The sequence below is a fragment of the Chaetomium tenue genome (genome assembly GCF_020726465.1).
Source record: "Chaetomium tenue strain MPI-SDFR-AT-0079 chromosome Unknown F5144scaffold_4, whole genome shotgun sequence".
In the NCBI taxonomy this organism is placed as follows: domain Eukaryota; kingdom Fungi; phylum Ascomycota; class Sordariomycetes; order Sordariales; family Chaetomiaceae; genus Chaetomium; species Chaetomium tenue.
This window is the reverse complement of record NW_027117332.1, coordinates 1,358,568-1,373,846: the sequence shown is the minus strand read 5'-3', so window position 1 is coordinate 1,373,846 and position 15,279 is coordinate 1,358,568. Positions and strand designations below refer to the sequence as shown.

At 57.1% G+C, this 15,279-nt stretch overlaps 6 protein-coding genes across 6 annotated transcripts; 3 read left to right on the top strand and 3 right to left on the bottom strand.

Moving 5' to 3' along the window:
• Positions 1–1,582: 1,582 nt before the first annotated feature.
• On the bottom strand, positions 1,583–5,649 carry F5144DRAFT_571920 (Lon protease C-terminal proteolytic domain-containing protein). The gene is made up of 2 exons (XM_066788856.1): positions 2,204–5,649; positions 1,583–2,064 (listed from the first exon to the last, which is right to left on the bottom strand). Exons 1-2 carry the CDS (start codon positions 5,321–5,323, stop codon positions 1,906–1,908), a joined length of 3,279 nt encoding a protein of 1,092 aa, XP_066642821.1. The 5' UTR covers positions 5,324–5,649; the 3' UTR covers positions 1,583–1,905.
• A 425-nt stretch (positions 5,650–6,074) lies between these two features.
• F5144DRAFT_228590 (uncharacterized protein) lies at positions 6,075–7,236 on the top strand. The gene has a single exon (XM_066783196.1). It carries the CDS (start codon positions 6,202–6,204, stop codon positions 6,787–6,789), a length of 588 nt encoding a protein of 195 aa, XP_066642820.1. The 5' UTR covers positions 6,075–6,201; the 3' UTR covers positions 6,790–7,236.
• Positions 7,237–8,633, bottom strand: F5144DRAFT_228589 (uncharacterized protein). Its single transcript, XM_066783195.1, has one exon. It carries the CDS (start codon positions 8,548–8,550, stop codon positions 7,684–7,686), a length of 867 nt encoding a protein of 288 aa, XP_066642819.1. The 5' UTR covers positions 8,551–8,633; the 3' UTR covers positions 7,237–7,683.
• A 242-nt stretch (positions 8,634–8,875) lies between these two features.
• On the top strand, positions 8,876–9,427 carry F5144DRAFT_602473 (mediator complex, subunit Med21; the record flags this gene model as incomplete). The annotated part of the gene is made up of 3 exons (XM_066791206.1): positions 8,876–8,917; positions 8,977–9,088; positions 9,168–9,427. The coding sequence occupies 3 exons, from the start codon at positions 8,876–8,878 to the stop codon at positions 9,425–9,427; spliced, it is 414 nt and encodes a 137-aa protein (XP_066642818.1).
• On the bottom strand, positions 9,382–10,992 carry F5144DRAFT_228570 (Haloacid dehalogenase-like hydrolase-domain-containing protein). Its single transcript, XM_066783194.1, has 6 exons — positions 10,879–10,992; positions 10,580–10,822; positions 10,497–10,525; positions 9,969–10,430; positions 9,502–9,904; positions 9,382–9,391 (listed from the first exon to the last, which is right to left on the bottom strand). The coding sequence occupies exons 2-5, from the start codon at positions 10,624–10,626 to the stop codon at positions 9,726–9,728; spliced, it is 717 nt and encodes a 238-aa protein (XP_066642817.1). The 5' UTR covers positions 10,627–10,822; positions 10,879–10,992; the 3' UTR covers positions 9,382–9,391; positions 9,502–9,725.
• A 372-nt stretch (positions 10,993–11,364) lies between these two features.
• Positions 11,365–14,217, top strand: F5144DRAFT_592639 (uncharacterized protein; the record flags this gene model as incomplete). Its single annotated transcript, XM_066790382.1, has 2 exons — positions 11,365–13,762; positions 13,877–14,217. The coding sequence occupies 2 exons, from the start codon at positions 11,365–11,367 to the stop codon at positions 14,215–14,217; spliced, it is 2,739 nt and encodes a 912-aa protein (XP_066642816.1).
• Positions 14,218–15,279: the final 1,062 nt, after the last annotated feature.

Below are 15,279 nucleotides of genomic sequence, written 5' to 3'. Positions count from 1 at the left end.
ATCCTGCCTTGGAGGCTGAACGATAACCGAAGCATCAGACCGAACGGCAAGCAAGAGCATACACAGTACAACCGAAGAAAGTTACATTCAACCCGCATCACTTCTTAACCGGGGAGAGCCATCCTTACTCAAGGATTCGTTCATAAATTACAGTTCAAATATTCAAATATCTACACGGATGCATACAAATTACATGCTCGAGATAGGTGCAGTACCGACCTCCCTGCTCGCTAAAGCCCAGCCCGGGCAGATGGGGTCCTTGAGTTGAGCGAAGCTGAGCCGCACCACCATCCGGGACCGAAGTGATGGGTTCCTTGTTGGTTCCTGCCTGACCACGACTCCGGGCCAATGAAGAACCAAAATCTAGCCAAACACCCAACGGCAACCCGAATTTGAGCAACACGGTTGTCATCGCCCGACCTGACACCGGGACCGCGGGGCACTCCTCCAGACTTATTATGTATTCTTCGACCATGTGTGTACCTTCAAACGTGAGATGGCTTCTTTCAATAATCAGACTAACGAGTTTCCCCCTCCCATTGCCATGGCTCCGGGACGGCACACACATCAAAATCAATACGCCCGCATCCGCAACGGCTATCCACCCATTTCATCGAGCCCTGTTTGCGGCGGCTCAACCACCACCCATTCGCCCCCCTTGACAAAGCAGCCCCGCGCTTAGGTAGACCGGGGGATGGCCACAGCATTGCTGCCCAAGTACAACCATAGCAACCGAGGACCAATACTGTTTTGTTTGACGACACCGGAACTGCACACGGCACGTCAAGAAACAAGGCTGCATGCAGCAAGCTGCCCGAGTCCAATGCATCTCGGACTTGGCTGCAAACATACGTATGAATGTGCATATCTTCAACAAGGGCCGCAGGCACGCCAGATCAAGATTGAAGACGAGATTCGAGCAAAAGTCTTCGATGTCATGGATTTTCTCCTATTCGAGAATCGCTTCGGAACCGGACCCGGATGTCGGGCTGACTGACAACAAACCCACCGCACCAACTTTTTCGACTTCGACTGCACCTGGATCTCGGCGTGCATGCCTCCAGAAGCCTGCAATGCCACCCCCAACCCCACGCTCAAGGACTTGTGCATTGGTGTATCCGTACTTCGTACATACACACGTATGCCCGAAGCCCGCATCCCGTAGATAACCCCCGAGTGGGCGTGCTCAAGGGAACGTAAGACGAGACCACCGGGGCTCGCACCGCAGAGTCTCGTCATCACGGGTACCGTTGCCCACTTGGCCATTTGACATGGCTGGGTGGTATTCCTGCTTGTGTTGGCCCCCATTTGGAGGACTGTGCAGCACGCCGAGCCAGCAAGACCAGCACAAGCAGGACTCCGTGACCCTAAGACTAAGCGTATGGACGTACAATAGGTAAGTATAGTGTACAACGGAGCTTCCATTGACAAGGAGTGAGGATGTGTGTGTAGTGTATGTGCACGGCAACGCCGGCCACCGTTCTATGCTTTCAGTCCAAGATTTCATCACCTTTGCCAGCCATTTGTGTGCACCACCCTACTCCCCCCCCCGCTCAACGCCAGGTAAATGCACCACCACCCCCTCCCCCTCGGCTCCTCATCCACTCACTCTACGCCTCTTTTGCCCCTTTCCCCCGCCCCTTCCGATCGATCCTACAATCCGACGAGCCGCCGTGGGGCGTGGGTATGCAATTCTGCACCCTGCCCTAGCCCCCCCTATGGGCCCGCGCCCATCCATTCGCGCACACAAGCTAAACCCGCTCGCCTAATAAACAGTCGGCCGTCATTGGCGCGGGGGTGAAGCCAATCTGCATGGCTGACTGGACTCGTCTCTCTGTCTGTCTCTCTCCTCCTCTCTCCGCCCCTGCCTCCCCCTCTCTCCCCGTACGGATGGATGTTACCGCTCTAATCGCTCTTGTCGTCGTCCGACTTCTCGTCGGCTTCGTTCTTGTTATCACAAATCTTACACTTGTTGGCCTGCTCCCGGTCCAGGTTGGGGAAGATCAGGTCAAACACCTCCGAGTACCAGCTCGCCGGGCGGCCTTCAATGCCTTCCTTGATGTTCTGCAGGAAAGAGAGAAATTTGCCGTTAGCACGCGCCGTTGCCGATCAGATCAATCTTTGCAGGTGGGTGTGGGGTAAAAGAAGCAAGGGGCGAAAAAAAAGAAAAGGAGGAAGGTAAAAAAGGGAAGGGGATGCATACCTCCGGAAGTTCCAGCCAGTCAGACATGTTGTCCTGCGGGAAGATGATCATCTTGCAGCCCGCGCGGCGCGCCGCCACCGTCTTCTCGCGCAGGCCGCCGATGCGGAGCACCTTGCCGGTTAGGGTCAGCTCGCCCGTCATGGCGACGGCCGGGTCGACGGGGGTGTCGAGGGACAGCGAGAGGAGCGACGTCGCCATGGTGACACCCGCCGACGGGCCGTCCTTCTGCACGGCGCCCTCGGGGACGTGCACGTGGATCTTGGCCTTCTCGAGGAAGTGGTTGTCGGGGAACTCCTTGGCCATCCATGACTTGGCGAACGAGTAGGCGATGGTCGAGGATTCTTTCATGACCGTCTTGAGGTTGCCCGTGATTTCGAGCGACGGCCGGCTGGACCGTCTGAGGGCGGCTTGGAGAATCGCCTCGACATACATGGCGGCGCCACCGAGCTGTGTCCAGGCCAGGCCCATCGTGACGCCTGGCGGGGTGACGTCGTAGAGCCTGTCGGAGGTGAAGACAGGGGGTCCCACGTAGTCCTTGAGATTGTCCTTGCCAATGGTGACATGCACGCTCTCGGGGACCTTGAGCGGTAGCCTGGGCTTCTCAGTAGTCTCGCTTTCGGTTGCTTCCTTGCCTGCCTCTTGAGCCTTGCCCTCCTTCTCCGATGCCTTGAGGGCCGCCTTGCCCTCGTCTGTAAGGGCCTCCGCTTCAGGTAGCGCTTCTTCACCCAGGTCCTGGACAATCTTTAGTGCCGATTTCCGGTAGACCTTCTCGATCTGCTTCTTCAGGTTCCGGACACCGGCTTCTCTGCAGTACGACTTGATGAGCTCTTCAATCGCTGCCTTATCCAGCTGCACATCAACCTTCTTGAGGCCAGCAAGCTCCTGCGCCTGCGGCGCGAGGTACCTCTCAGCGATAGCCATCTTCTCGTCCGAGACATATCCAGACAGCCTAATGACCTCCATACGGTCAAGAAGCGGTCGCGGAATGGTATCAGTCATGTTGGCGGTGCAGACGAAGAGGACCTTGGAGAGATCGACAGGGACGTCCATGTAGTGGTCGAGGAAAGAGCTGTTCTGCTCAGGGTCGAGAAGCTCGAGCAGGGCCGAAGAAGGATCTCCCTGGTACCCGCGCCCGATCTTGTCAATCTCGTCGATCAGGATTAAAGGGTTCTCAGTCTTGCACTTCTTCAGCGCCTGGATGACACGGCCAGGCAGAGCACCGACATACGTCCTCCTGTGCCCCTTAATTTCGGCCACATCGGTCAGACCACCAACGCTGAACCGGTAGTACTCGCGGTTGAGAGCGCGGGCAATCGATTTTCCAATGCTCGTCTTGCCCACACCAGGAGGGCCAACGAAGCAGAGAATCTTGCCCTCGACGGTTCCACGCAGCTTCCCGACCGCAATGAACTCGAGGATGCGATCCTTGACATCCTTGAGGCCGTAGTGGTCCTCGTCCAAAACAGTCATGGCGTTCCGGATATCGAAGTTCTCGGCGCTCTTCAACCCCCACGGAATCTGCGTGAGCCAGTCAAGGTAGTTCCGGGTCACGTTGAACTCTGAAGCGGCCGGTTCAAGGTGCGCTAGCTTGTTGAGCTCTTCGTCGAATACCTTCCGCACTGCTTCAGGCATCGCCAGCTTGTCCGCCTTCTCTTTGAACTTCTCGACCAGCTTGTCCTTGCCATCCGACTCGATACCGAGCTCCCGTCGAATGCCCTTCATCTGCTCCATCAACCAATACTCACGCTGACGCTTCGTAATCTTGCTCTCCACGTCCTTGGTAATCTTTGACTGAAGCTGAGCGTTGGCGAGCTCCTTCTTAAGCACCAAGAGCGCCTTGTGCATCCTGTCCTCGACGTTTAGGCTCTCCAAGACTTCTTGCAGCTCGGCAGGCTCTCCCGCAGAGACAGCGGCAGCAAAATCAGCGAGCTTGGCGGGTTCCGACATGACGTTGCCGGCAGACTGGCTAATGGAAAATGTAGAGATCTGATCCCTGAACAAGCTGTTCATGCTGGCAACCTCCTTGAAAACGTTTACGATCTCGTTCGTGACGGCACGGACCACTTGGCTTTTGGGGTCGTGGGGTTCCTCGGTGAGGTTGTCGACATTGGCGATGCTGACCGGGTACTTCTTCAGGAAAGAAGTCACTTCATGCAGCTTCTTGGGCGTCTCGGGCTTCTGCTCGACGGCGCTCTCCTCGAAGCTCGCCACCACGTCTCCCTTCTGGTCCGCCTCCTCTGTCGGCTTGGCAGGAGATTCGGGGATGGGTTCCGCGGCGGGAACGGCCTTCGAAGCATCGGCAGCTCCCGGCGGGATCAACGAAGATAGCCGGATTCTGCGGTGGGGGTACAGGATCGCTGTCAGACCTCCGCCCTCGTCACCCTGTGAGTTCATGGGGAATGCGCTGGTGACCTGGGCAAAAACGCCGACGTCATGGACATCGTCGGCGTTGCGGATGACGTCGTCATCGGCGTTCTCGTCCTTGAATAAGAAAGCGCCAACATAGGGTTGTCCCCGCTTGAACATCTCGGTTATCGCCGCAGCGACGTTGGGGTCTTTAATGGTAATAGCTTTGTAGAACCCCGGGAATAGCGGCCTCTTGGCGATGGGTATCGCTAGAACTTGAGGGTAGATCTCTGGTACGACCGGCTTCGCGAGCGCCTTCTCACTCTTCCGCCCCCGTTTACCACTCGACCCTGAATCATTTCCTCCCGAGCCAGACGAAGCACCACCGGCAGCGCTACCTTTACCATCCGGTGACTCTGGGGCACCCTTGCCGTTGGTGTTGGATGGCGCATCGGATGTTGAAGATTTGGCTTTTGCGGCCTCCTTTTCTTTTGCCTCGGCTTTCTCAAGGTTCGCTTTCTTCTCCTCCTCGGAGAGAGGCTCGGTGGCGCCGTCGAAGAACCCTTCCTTCTTTTTCCCTAACGCGGTATACGTCGAGAAATTTGAAAGAGACGAGGGACAGGAGCTCCTCGAGGAGCTCTGCAACCACGGCGCAGCATTTCGCCGCCTTCGTATTGATGCCGGGAGGGAGCGCACGCTCAGGCTTTGTAATGATGTCGAGCAAACGGGGGTTCTCGGGGCGGATAACCGAACGATGCTCTGTCGGAGCAGCATGGTGAATTAGTGAAAGGTAGAATTTCAAGACGATTTGATGTCAAGATTTGCGAATTTCTGGTCCCCGCGATCTGAGCTCGGCGTACTGGACGCCGCGGCAAAAAGGAGAGTCTATGGGTGCGGTCAACGTCGCCAAAACATTCAAATAACTGAGAAAATAATATACAAATTAAGCCGCGCAAACGGAGAAAGCCTAGGGGTGGTGGTTGGGGGGGTCAATGGTAGGTCCGAAAACGCCTGGAAAGGCCGGGATCTCGGCGATGATGTCTTAATAATGCGATGGAGTTAACGAGGAGCACGGTTTTTGGAATCTGCTGGCAAGGCTTGGCGCTCGCGCGTCATTGCAGCCTGCCTGGATTCAACCAGCCGCAATTGGGTTTAGTGAGCTACTCGAGGAGAGCTTTGAGCCACAAAGAGGCTGAGGCACGGCTACCCCACGGACCGCCCCGCCCCCGCACTCGGCTTACCTGGATGTTCCAGACCCATGGAGGATTGGGGGGCTTCAATGAGAAGTTGCATGTGCCTTCACCTCCAAGCTGCATTATTTGGCCTGCATCCGGCGTTTTTGTGTTAGGCACGTTGCTCACACATCAAAGTTCCCTACGCCACCTAATTCATTCTTAGAACACATCCTCTTCTGCAGCTTCTCGACGGCCAAAACCAGCTCTTTCTCCCCCGCTCAAACCCATTTTTGATCCTTCCTCGGTGCATTCGTCTCACTCTTGACGCTTGGCAGCGGCACTGTTAGGTTGGACCGAGCCTCGTCCCAACCATAAGAAGACGACTCGCCCTCTCCTCCTTTCTTTCACTTTCCGCACCACCCGGTTCTCAACTGGCCTCGGTCCTCTGTAGACTAAAGTACACAATATCTTTTCGTCATGTCTACCAAATCCAAAGACGAGGTCACCTCAAACCTCGCCAAGCTGTCTCTCAAAACCACCCAGCTCGAGACAACAGCCACCCAGCCACGGGCCAAACCCCAAAGCAAAAGCAGTCCTGTCGCCGACAGCTGGGAAGACGAAGCCGACGAGGACGACGAGGCGGGCCCCGACACAGCAGAGGCTACACCCGTGGCAGCCCTTGGTCCTGCGGGCACATCCGCGCCACCACCAACACCCATGTCCCCCCTCGGCAGCGCCAACAAGCGGCCCTTCTCGCCGTCCGCCCTCCCGGGGCCCGGGTTTAGCATCCCGCCCTTTGAAGGCGCGGGCGACTACCCGGGGTCGTCACCACTGTCGGCCTCCTCGGGTGGGCCCTCTAAACGGCCCGAGAAGACGGACGCGGTGGCCCGCCGCATGATTGCCAGCGCGCTGGGCATGAGGGCGCCTAAGCCGACCGAGGAGCAACGGGCGTATGACCGGGCGGTTCGTGAGAAGGAGAAGAAGCGGAGGGAGGAGGAGAAGGAGCAGGAGAGGTTGAAGGAGGAAGCGGCTGCCAAGGCCAGGCAGGCGATTTGGGATGACTGATGGTCTGGGGTATTTTTTGGGTTAATCATATATTGCATGGCTAGGGATGGCGGATCTGGTCTAATTTTGGATATCTTTTGCGGGTTGGTTACAGGGTCGGACTTGGATTGGCCGTTTTTGATTTATCATGGTTACACATCAACCGCTAAGCCTGTCGTTGTCGGTCTCGGGAATTTGCATTTAAAGAATTATGCTTCACAGCCTTTTTCTTGACCCTCTTTCGTTGTTCTCGACTGTAACTGTTTAAGACTAATCTTGAATGATATTTAGGCTAGTAGTACAGAGCTCAAAATCTTATATCTGGCCTAACTCTCGCTCGGTGATGCGTGGGCGGATTTGATCACACACGTCGATTAGTGTTGAATAGAACACGATAAAAAAAAGAAAAAAAAAAAGGGATAAAATTGTCGGACAACTTGCAAGGAGGCGCAAGATAGACAGCAAAATATCACGGCTAACCCTTCTAATAGAGACAGTCGGCTACGAAACCCTTGAGGGTTTGATTCGTATGGTTAACCCGTAGAAGGGGGCGAACCCTTTTCCTTTTTACCTACCCTGGGGCGACTCAAACTGGCAACCTCTCAAAAAAGATACCAGCAGTTTCCACCCCGGGGCGTTGACCACCCCCTCTGACGACTCGGTCATTGGGGGTGGTCGGTGATGTTGGGCAATACAGAACTTCTGTCCCAATGACTGACTGGCTGCCTCGGTGCAACTTCGCACTCTAGCCGTTTGCTACCACCGCAGTGTTGCGGCATCACCGATAATCGAATTTGGTGATGGTGCCAGCTGTCAACCACAGGTTCTTAACAGACTGACTTACCCACTCCCTCGAAATCCATCAATGAGCCGTCTTGCTACTCATTCACTCTGCCATCCTAGCCAGACACCCCCTCACCCAGATGCCTCCTCGGCCCTCACATAAGGCAGATTCCGCCCCTTCCACGTCAAAACCAACTCCTTCTCCCCACCACCACCGCCACCGTACCTCGTCCCAACACCAAGCCCCTCCAGCCCCTCCTCCTCCGCCCTCCGATTCCACAAAAACTGCTCGACCACCCCCTCCCTCGAACACGCCACAAACCCCATCGGCCACCTACTCCGCGCAAGCGCCTCCCTCGTCCCCTTGGTAGCATGCGTCTGCGTAACCAACAACCCCACCACTCCACTACCCCGCCACCCCGCCGGGGCATTCACAAACGCACCCTCCAACTCCCTCACCAACCGCGGCCCGGACTTTTGCACGGCCTTGCACTGGCCCAGCACACGAAGCGAGATAGGGCCGGGGCCGGGGCTTGACACGGGGATGGGTAGGGCCCATACACCGAGCAGGTCGATGCCGCCGTCGTAGGCGCCGCCCACGCGCCGCAGCGCGAGCCCGTAGCGGGAGAGCGTGTCGAGCACCGTGTACTCGAAGTGCGTGCCGACGTAGACGGTGGAGTGCGGGTCGAGACCGGTGCGCGCGGCGTAGGCGAGGAAGGTGGGCAGGGAGTCGTGGTGGGGGGAGGGGGCGGAGGGGTAGGTTAGGGGGGGTGGTGGGTTTTGAAGGGGGGGGAGGGTGGTGGAGGTGGTTGTTGTGGTATTATTTAGGGGTGGTGATGCGTGTTGTTCTTGTGGTGGTGGTGGTTGATGATGCTGTTGCGATTCGGGGGCGGATTCGGGATTCGGGTGGGCAGCGGCGGCCGAGGAGAAAACATGGCGGAGGGGCGGTAGTGAAGGGCGGAGAGTTGGGAGCCGGCGGGCGAGGTGAGAGAGCCGCATTTCGGGATAGAGACCAGCTCTGGCGGTTTATGGAAAGTAAAGGTGGGCGTTTGCGAGTGAAGCTAAGGTACGGTACATTCCAAAGAAAATTGCCTGCCGGGATTGGAAGTTTAACTACCTATCATTCCCGCCTTGTCGGTCAAAGCTTCTCCAGCCCGAACCCCACAGTTTGCCGGCCGCCAAGTCATTGATCTTCTTGAGCTTCCATTCCAATTGCACTCCCCCCGGCGTCGACACATACATCTTCGCATCTCGTACCGGCCCCATTTTCCTTTGTGCCAGCAACCTTACTACCTAGTTGATTTGCACCAGTCCGCTACATACCATGTCGGATATCCTCACCCAGCTGCAGGAGTCGATGGACCTGGTAGGCGCGTTCCTCCCCATCAGCACATTTCCCCCACTAACCCTGTCGGCCGCGTACAGCTCTGCACCATGTTCATCGCAGGCCTCTATTACGTCGAGCGGCACCACGACCTCGAGCAATTCAACCCCAACGACAAAATCCCCGACCTAAAAGCCGAACAACCCAAAGAAGGTGCGCTCTTCCCCTCCACCCCAACACAAGCACGACCAGCCACAAACACAAAACACTAACCACCACCCCCCTCCCCCAGTCGAAACACTCGACCCACAAACCTTCAAAGACGGCCAGGCCGAGGTGGCGCGCGACATGATCGTACAGGCGCAGCGTATCGAGTACCTGGCGTCGGAGCTGCCGGGCCTGCAGAACAGCGAGCGCGACCAGCTGCGCATCATCAGCGGGCTGGAGGAGGAGATTGCCGGGCTGGAGGCGCAGCGGCTGGAGGCCGTCCGTGAGCGGGACGAGGTGTTTGCGCAGCTGGATGCGCTGCTGCGGAGTTTGCAGCGGCCGTGATGATTTGGGGGCGGTGTGAGGGAAAAAGTTTGTTTTGTTGGGTTATGGGGGTTATGGTTGGGCTTGGGGCGGGCGGGTGGACTTGGGATGGATAAAGGGGCATGCCATGCTAGAGTTTTTGGACGGAGTGAGGCGTTATTTTGGTTGATGTGATCAAGGGTGGGACACATCGGATGGGGTTTGGGAATTGCTTTCTATTGATCATGCATCGTGGGCGCCATGTCGAAGGCGCCGGGTCTATCTGAAATCGGAGTTGTCTATAGGCTTTGAGGCGTTTTCGTCCCGTTTCGGCCATCCCTCAGCTTGCTTCCGCCGCGGTCTGCTTGAAGCATTGCGGGAAGACTGTCCGTAGCTCCTCCAGATGGCGAATCTGGAATTGACAGGCTGGTGTCCTGGGTGGTTTGACGCCCTCCTCAACAAGATGGGCAACTGTCCACCCAAGTTCCTGCGCTTTCTTGCAGTTTTGGTACGAGTCATCTAGTTTCAGTGTAAGTACTCTGCCCCACGGCAAAGTTACGAAGACTTAAAAACAACAACTCACCGACGAAGAAGCAATCCTCATATTTCTCAACCCCCGCCTGGCGCATCGCCTTCTGATACATTTCGGGTTTTGGCTTGCAGAGCAACGGCACTTCGCTGTAGTCACAGTATGTGACGCCCTCGAAGAATTCCTCGATCTCAAGCAGGCGAATCACCCGCTTGGCATGGTTGACATAGGCGTTCGTAAAGAGCCAGAGCCGGACCTTGCTTCGGTCAATGTCGGCCAGCAGCTTCTTGAGCTCTGGCCGCGGCTTAATGACATTGTCGAGTGGGAGGGCATCGTCGACCTTGGCGTTGTAATCGAGAGGGTCGATCTGGTGGTGCCGCACTAGCCCTTCAATGGCCAGGCCGTAGTTCTGGTAGTACTCCTTATGGAGCCGGACTGCGTCATCCCAGGGCAGTGAAAGATGAGTGACAAAATATCTGTCAATGAGATCGGCCATCAGGTCATGGACCTTGGCGCCTGCGTTGTTTAAGTCTTTGGTCCTTCAAGAACACTGGGATACTTGAGTAAAGCTGTCTAACTCACTCTTCGGGTAGAGGCAGTTGTCAATGTCGCTAGTTTAAGTCAGATACTATGGACTCAGAGTTCACATTTGCTGGCACACTCACAAGAAGAAGACTTGTTTGGGCGCAGCCCCATTGGTAGCGGACTCCATTTCACTGAGAGTCACGATATACACTAGACGATGTATGCAATGTATAAAGAATATCTTGGTGTTGCCTACAAAGTAGAAGAGAAGACCCGTTTGATTAACTTGGGGATAATCCTTTGATTGACGCAAGTGGGACGAAGGATGAGACAAGGGAAAGATGCGGTTGATGGTGTTAAGCGTTGCTTTTGAACAATGGTGTCTAAAGAAGATGTTGGCAATACAACAACGTATTTGGGTCCGGAACTTGTTATATACCGAGTTTAACTAGCACCTTTTATCTGCCATCCACTGTTGTTAACTCTCCACATTGGAACTTTCATGCTAGCCCTTCCACGGCAGGTGGGAGAGGTTGACTCAGGCCGATCAACCAGTGCCAGTGTGGGGGCAACGACCCACCAGCAGAGGCAAAGCTGTGAGGCTGCTGGGCTCGGTACCTGTGTACTTGGCTCGTGCACCGAAGGAAGCTTGGCACAAGACGGCGCGATCTGCAACCAAATCTTCCACTGCCCAAGCCTTGTCTTTTTTCCAACTTCAGCGACAAGAGCTTCCGGGCTCCCTCTGTCGTCTTTTGCGAGAAGCAGACAACGTCCCGTTATCAACCTCACCACACCAGCTTCAGTTTCTGTATCTGCTGCTTTGTCTGCCAAGATTATCGACCACGACTGTATTTGATAGGTTGCTGACGCGCTGAGTCGTGCATTCGAAACGCGCTCTGGCTGCACGCCAGGAGCACACATCGTCATGGCCGGGGCATCTTTGGTCGGAACGATGCCGGGAAGAGGAGGGCCGGGGCTGGGTGCATCGGGGAATACCTCCTTGATGGCGTCGCTCACTCCGGATGAACTTGCAGAAATTCGCGAGTACGGTAAACTGCTGCGATTTCGCGATGAGGTCGTTGGCGGATTGCACCCTCGCATCAAGCCATCCCATCCCCCAGGGAAAACCGCTCAAAACCAAAAGTCACAATTTGCACCTGCTTCAGCAGCGCCGGCACCTTCAAAGCCATTCAAGGCAAAGAGCGCAGTAATTGACAAGTCGCAGTCTCGGCAAGCAAACAGGCAACGGGCGCAGGTAAACATGGCTTCGGGTGTTCCTGGTCTGGGGACGCTGTCAGGCGCACCTGGCAGCGCGAAAGCCCCCGGGCCCGGAAAGACCGAGATCCATCCTGTGCTCTTGGAAAAGTCTGACGACTTGGTCAAGGCCGAGATTCAGCTGCAACGACAACGTGTGGAGCGCAGCCTCAAGGAACAACTTGACCAGCACCGTGGCCCGAAACGGGCATCGAAGCAGCTGGCCGAGCTTGACGTCGCCGATATTTTGGCCAAAGCCATGTCGCTGGTCCTTGCGACTCCGCTTGCCCAGCCTACTGACGACACAGCTGCTAATGTCTCAGCGTCGAATGATTCGGCCGACGATGACACTTTCTATTCGAGCCGGCACGACACCCCCGAATCGAACATGGTGTCACGACTTCCCAACGAGTCTGAGGACGAAGAGATGCGAGAGGGATCACCGTACGAGCCTGAACTCGATCTTAGTCCCGTCGTCCTGCAACCCCAACCCGCTCTCTTGCCACGACAACAGCCGAACCCCGCAATGCAGGCTCAATCGGCTCCGACGTCCGGCGTAACGGTGCCTGGTCTGTCGATTGACGCCAGTAGTTCTACAAGGGTACATGTGCCTCAAGCGCCCGCAGCTTTCGCTGCGGTGCAGCAGGGCTCGGGAGGGCGCTCGGAAGAATCGACCCAGACGGGGAGCACGCAGTTGAGCGGCTCGCATGACCTTGCGCGGGTAAACGAGAGATTGCTGAATCAGGCTCTGGCTCGCGATCCTCCCCTTGTTCGTGGGCATGACCTCTCCCCTGTCGCCCCTCAGCCCACCCATGTTTTACCGCCAGCCATAGCGAGGGAGCCGCAACTGGCCCCCGCAGAGTCTGGCAGCGCGTCCCAAGCTCCTCCCGCGCAGGTTGCGGCGTTGAGAAAGCAACCTTCCAATGGTTCGAGCCCAGAGAGCTCACCCCACAGTAGCAAAGCCGCCGAGAAGAAGAAAATCAAGAAGAAGAAGAGAAAAGCTGACCGACTCGCCGCTGACACTGCGGCTGATTCTCCGTACATCAAGCCAGAGCCGCGGTCTCCTTCGCCGCTGACCCCTCAATTTGCCCGCCCCAATAAGCGGCAGAGGTATTCGCAACAACAACAACAGCCGGTAGAGATTCAGGATGATGAGCCCAGGTATGAACAGCCAATGCCAGTCGAGACCGGTTACCAAGGGCGCTACCAGCCCAGGGTCGTCAGGCAGGAACGGGTTGTGGGTTATGAGAGAGCCGATGAGTATCGCGCTCATCACGGCGAAGAGCCCATTCTCGTTGCCTCCCCGAGATATGAGAGGGTGTACTACGATGACTACAGAGCGCCGCCTCCTAGCGGTTACCCAGCTGGGCCGGAGCCAGTCCAGTATGTCTCTAGGGAAGTACGTACTATGCGGCCTGCGTCACGCGTTGTGGAAGGTTCTTATGAGGACGGTGCTACTTACCGCGATATTCGCACTGCATCGAGGATGAGCGTGCGTCCCGCAGCATATCCCGAGCGCTCGCAGTCTCCGTCCGGATATGAGCGGCCATCTGTGGCAATGCCTCCTCCCAGGACAGCGGCGCGCCGCATAATCGTCGATGCCTTTGGTCGCGAGTACCTGGAGCCGGTTCGCCCAGCCACCATCGCTAGGGAGGAGGTGGCGGCAGAGCCCAGGGGTCCCTATGAGCGAGTCCTGGCTCCGCGTGGCATTTCGCACCGGCCGGAGCCGCTCGACGACGACGCAGTGCTCTACCACCCAACTTCACCGGCGTATTCGGCCCCCAGACGCGTGTTCACACAACCGGAGTACTCCTACCGGGAACCCGCCGGGCCAAGCAACCCCATGGCCCCTCCCCCGGCCGAATACCTACCCTCCCGCCCAGAGCCCCCGGTGGAGTACATCGCCCGCTCCGCCAGTGTCCGACCTCCGATGGAGTCGGCCCGTTATGACACCTACGAACACCGAATCCCGGCCCCCATCGACGACCGCCCGCTGGGCCCTCCAAGGGAGTACTACCGCGCCGCTACCGCCCGCCCGGTGATGGGAGAGGGCCACCCCCTCCCCCCGCGTTACGAAATCCCCGTCAGCTACGAGGTGCCCACACCCGCGCGCGAGTACCCGCCGGTCCCACCCCGCTCGGCCAGCGTGCGCCCCGCTGCGGACTCGGCCATCCGGTATGAAGTGCCCAGGGAATACGCGGCGGCAACGCCCAGCGGCAGGCGCGTGGAGTATGCCCATCCCGGTCCCCCCCCGCTGGATCCGGCCGGCGGCGTGGCCCCCGTGGGATATCAGTACCACCCGCAGGGTGCGGGGATCGAGACTATGCCCCCGCCGGCCCCGCCCGCTCGTGCGTATAGTGTTGCGCCGGGTGAGATGGTGAGGATGGAATACCCCCCTGTGACGCAGCAGCAGCAGCAACAGCAGCAGCAGCCTGTGGAGAGGTACTATGGCCGTCCGGGGCAGGATGAGGAGGTGATGTTTTTGGAGAGGGGGCCGTCGGGGGTGAGGGAGGGGTATCGCTGATTGTTTTTTGAGCGAGTGGTGGGGGAAGAGCAAGTAGCATGTTGGTTGTATGGAGATGATCGGACAGCGAGGAGAGTGCCAAGGGATGGGATTGGTCGGAAATGGATCATTGGGTGTGGTGTTGGGGTTATGTTATGTTCTACCAATGTGTGATTAAATGGGACGTCGAGGGTCAGAGGCATGGATGGTTCGGGTCTGAATTGCAGGCATTGCATTGCTTTAGCGGTTTTACGGTTGGTGGATAGGACGGGCGGTGCTGCGTCCTTGCCAGATCTACTTCGGCTTGTCTTTGCTAGACCTTAGTTAGCCTCCATGATTCAGCACGGTTTATTGAGAACCACAGAGTCTGTCCATGTTTCCTCAAGCTGTGTACATGAGACAATGAGTGAGCCGGTCTGTACGACCTCGATGTCGGCATGGCCTATTTGTCCCGGTCTGATTTGACGCCACAAGGCGATATTATCACAGTAAGTCTCAGCTCTCCGCAGGTTCGTGGGGACCGCGTCTCCGTGTTTCGCTCGTCAGGAGGTCAATTGCTTCTTTGAGCGTGGCCGGTGAGCAGGGGACGGACCCGCGTACGAAGATGCTTGGGATTGTTTACACTAGAATCGGATCCGGCCGGTCCGGTCCGGTATGGTGCTTTATTTGAGCGTGTATCTTATTCGACATTGGATGGGGCACATCTCGTGTTTTTTTTTTCCCGACTCATTCACTCATTCCGCTGCATGCCTCCTTGGAAATAAGCATAAGCAACCTAGCTTGGTTTTTGGCCAGTTTCCATCTTGGACAAAAAGGGGGGCTCTCCTTCTCGGGAGACGCGCAAGCCAGCCAAGGAAGCCGGCCTCGACACTGCCACAACCCGTAAATGAGACAGACGCTCGGGAGTGAAGGCGGGTTTGTTTCGCCGAATGCTCGGCCCTGATTGCTTCCAGGTGCTCGTAGGCCTTCTTGGCCCACTTCGGGAGCGTTTACATAAGCGGCACAGTGCCCGTTGATGTGTGATGGTTACCCGCCGGCGGGGGGGGGATGCAGGCGCGGCGCGAATCTTCGAATCTTGCTTTA

What these genes read in the sequence shown, in the direction of transcription:
- F5144DRAFT_571920 (XM_066788856.1), bottom strand. Translation starts at nt 5,323, where the DNA reads ATGCTGCTCCGACAGAGCATCGTTCGGTTATCCGCCCCGAGAACCCCC. An exon ending in ACTGGCTGGAACTTCCGGAG is followed by an intron (nt 2,065 to 2,203) that starts GTATGCATCCCC and finishes TCTTTCCTGCAG; the next exon opens with AACATCAAGGAAGGCATTGA.
- F5144DRAFT_228590 (XM_066783196.1), top strand. Translation starts at nt 6,202, where the DNA reads ATGTCTACCAAATCCAAAGACGAGGTCACCTCAAACCTCGCCAAGCTG.
- F5144DRAFT_228589 (XM_066783195.1), bottom strand. Translation starts at nt 8,550, where the DNA reads ATGCGGCTCTCTCACCTCGCCCGCCGGCTCCCAACTCTCCGCCCTTCA.
- F5144DRAFT_228570 (XM_066783194.1), bottom strand. Translation starts at nt 10,626, where the DNA reads ATGGAGTCCGCTACCAATGGGGCTGCGCCCAAACAAGTCTTCTTCTT. An exon ending in CCCAAACAAGTCTTCTTCTT is followed by an intron (nt 10,526 to 10,579) that starts GTGAGTGTGCCA and finishes GACTTAAACTAG; the next exon opens with CGACATTGACAACTGCCTCT. An exon ending in TGAGGATTGCTTCTTCGTCG is followed by an intron (nt 9,905 to 9,968) that starts GTGAGTTGTTGT and finishes CACTGAAACTAG; the next exon opens with ATGACTCGTACCAAAACTGC.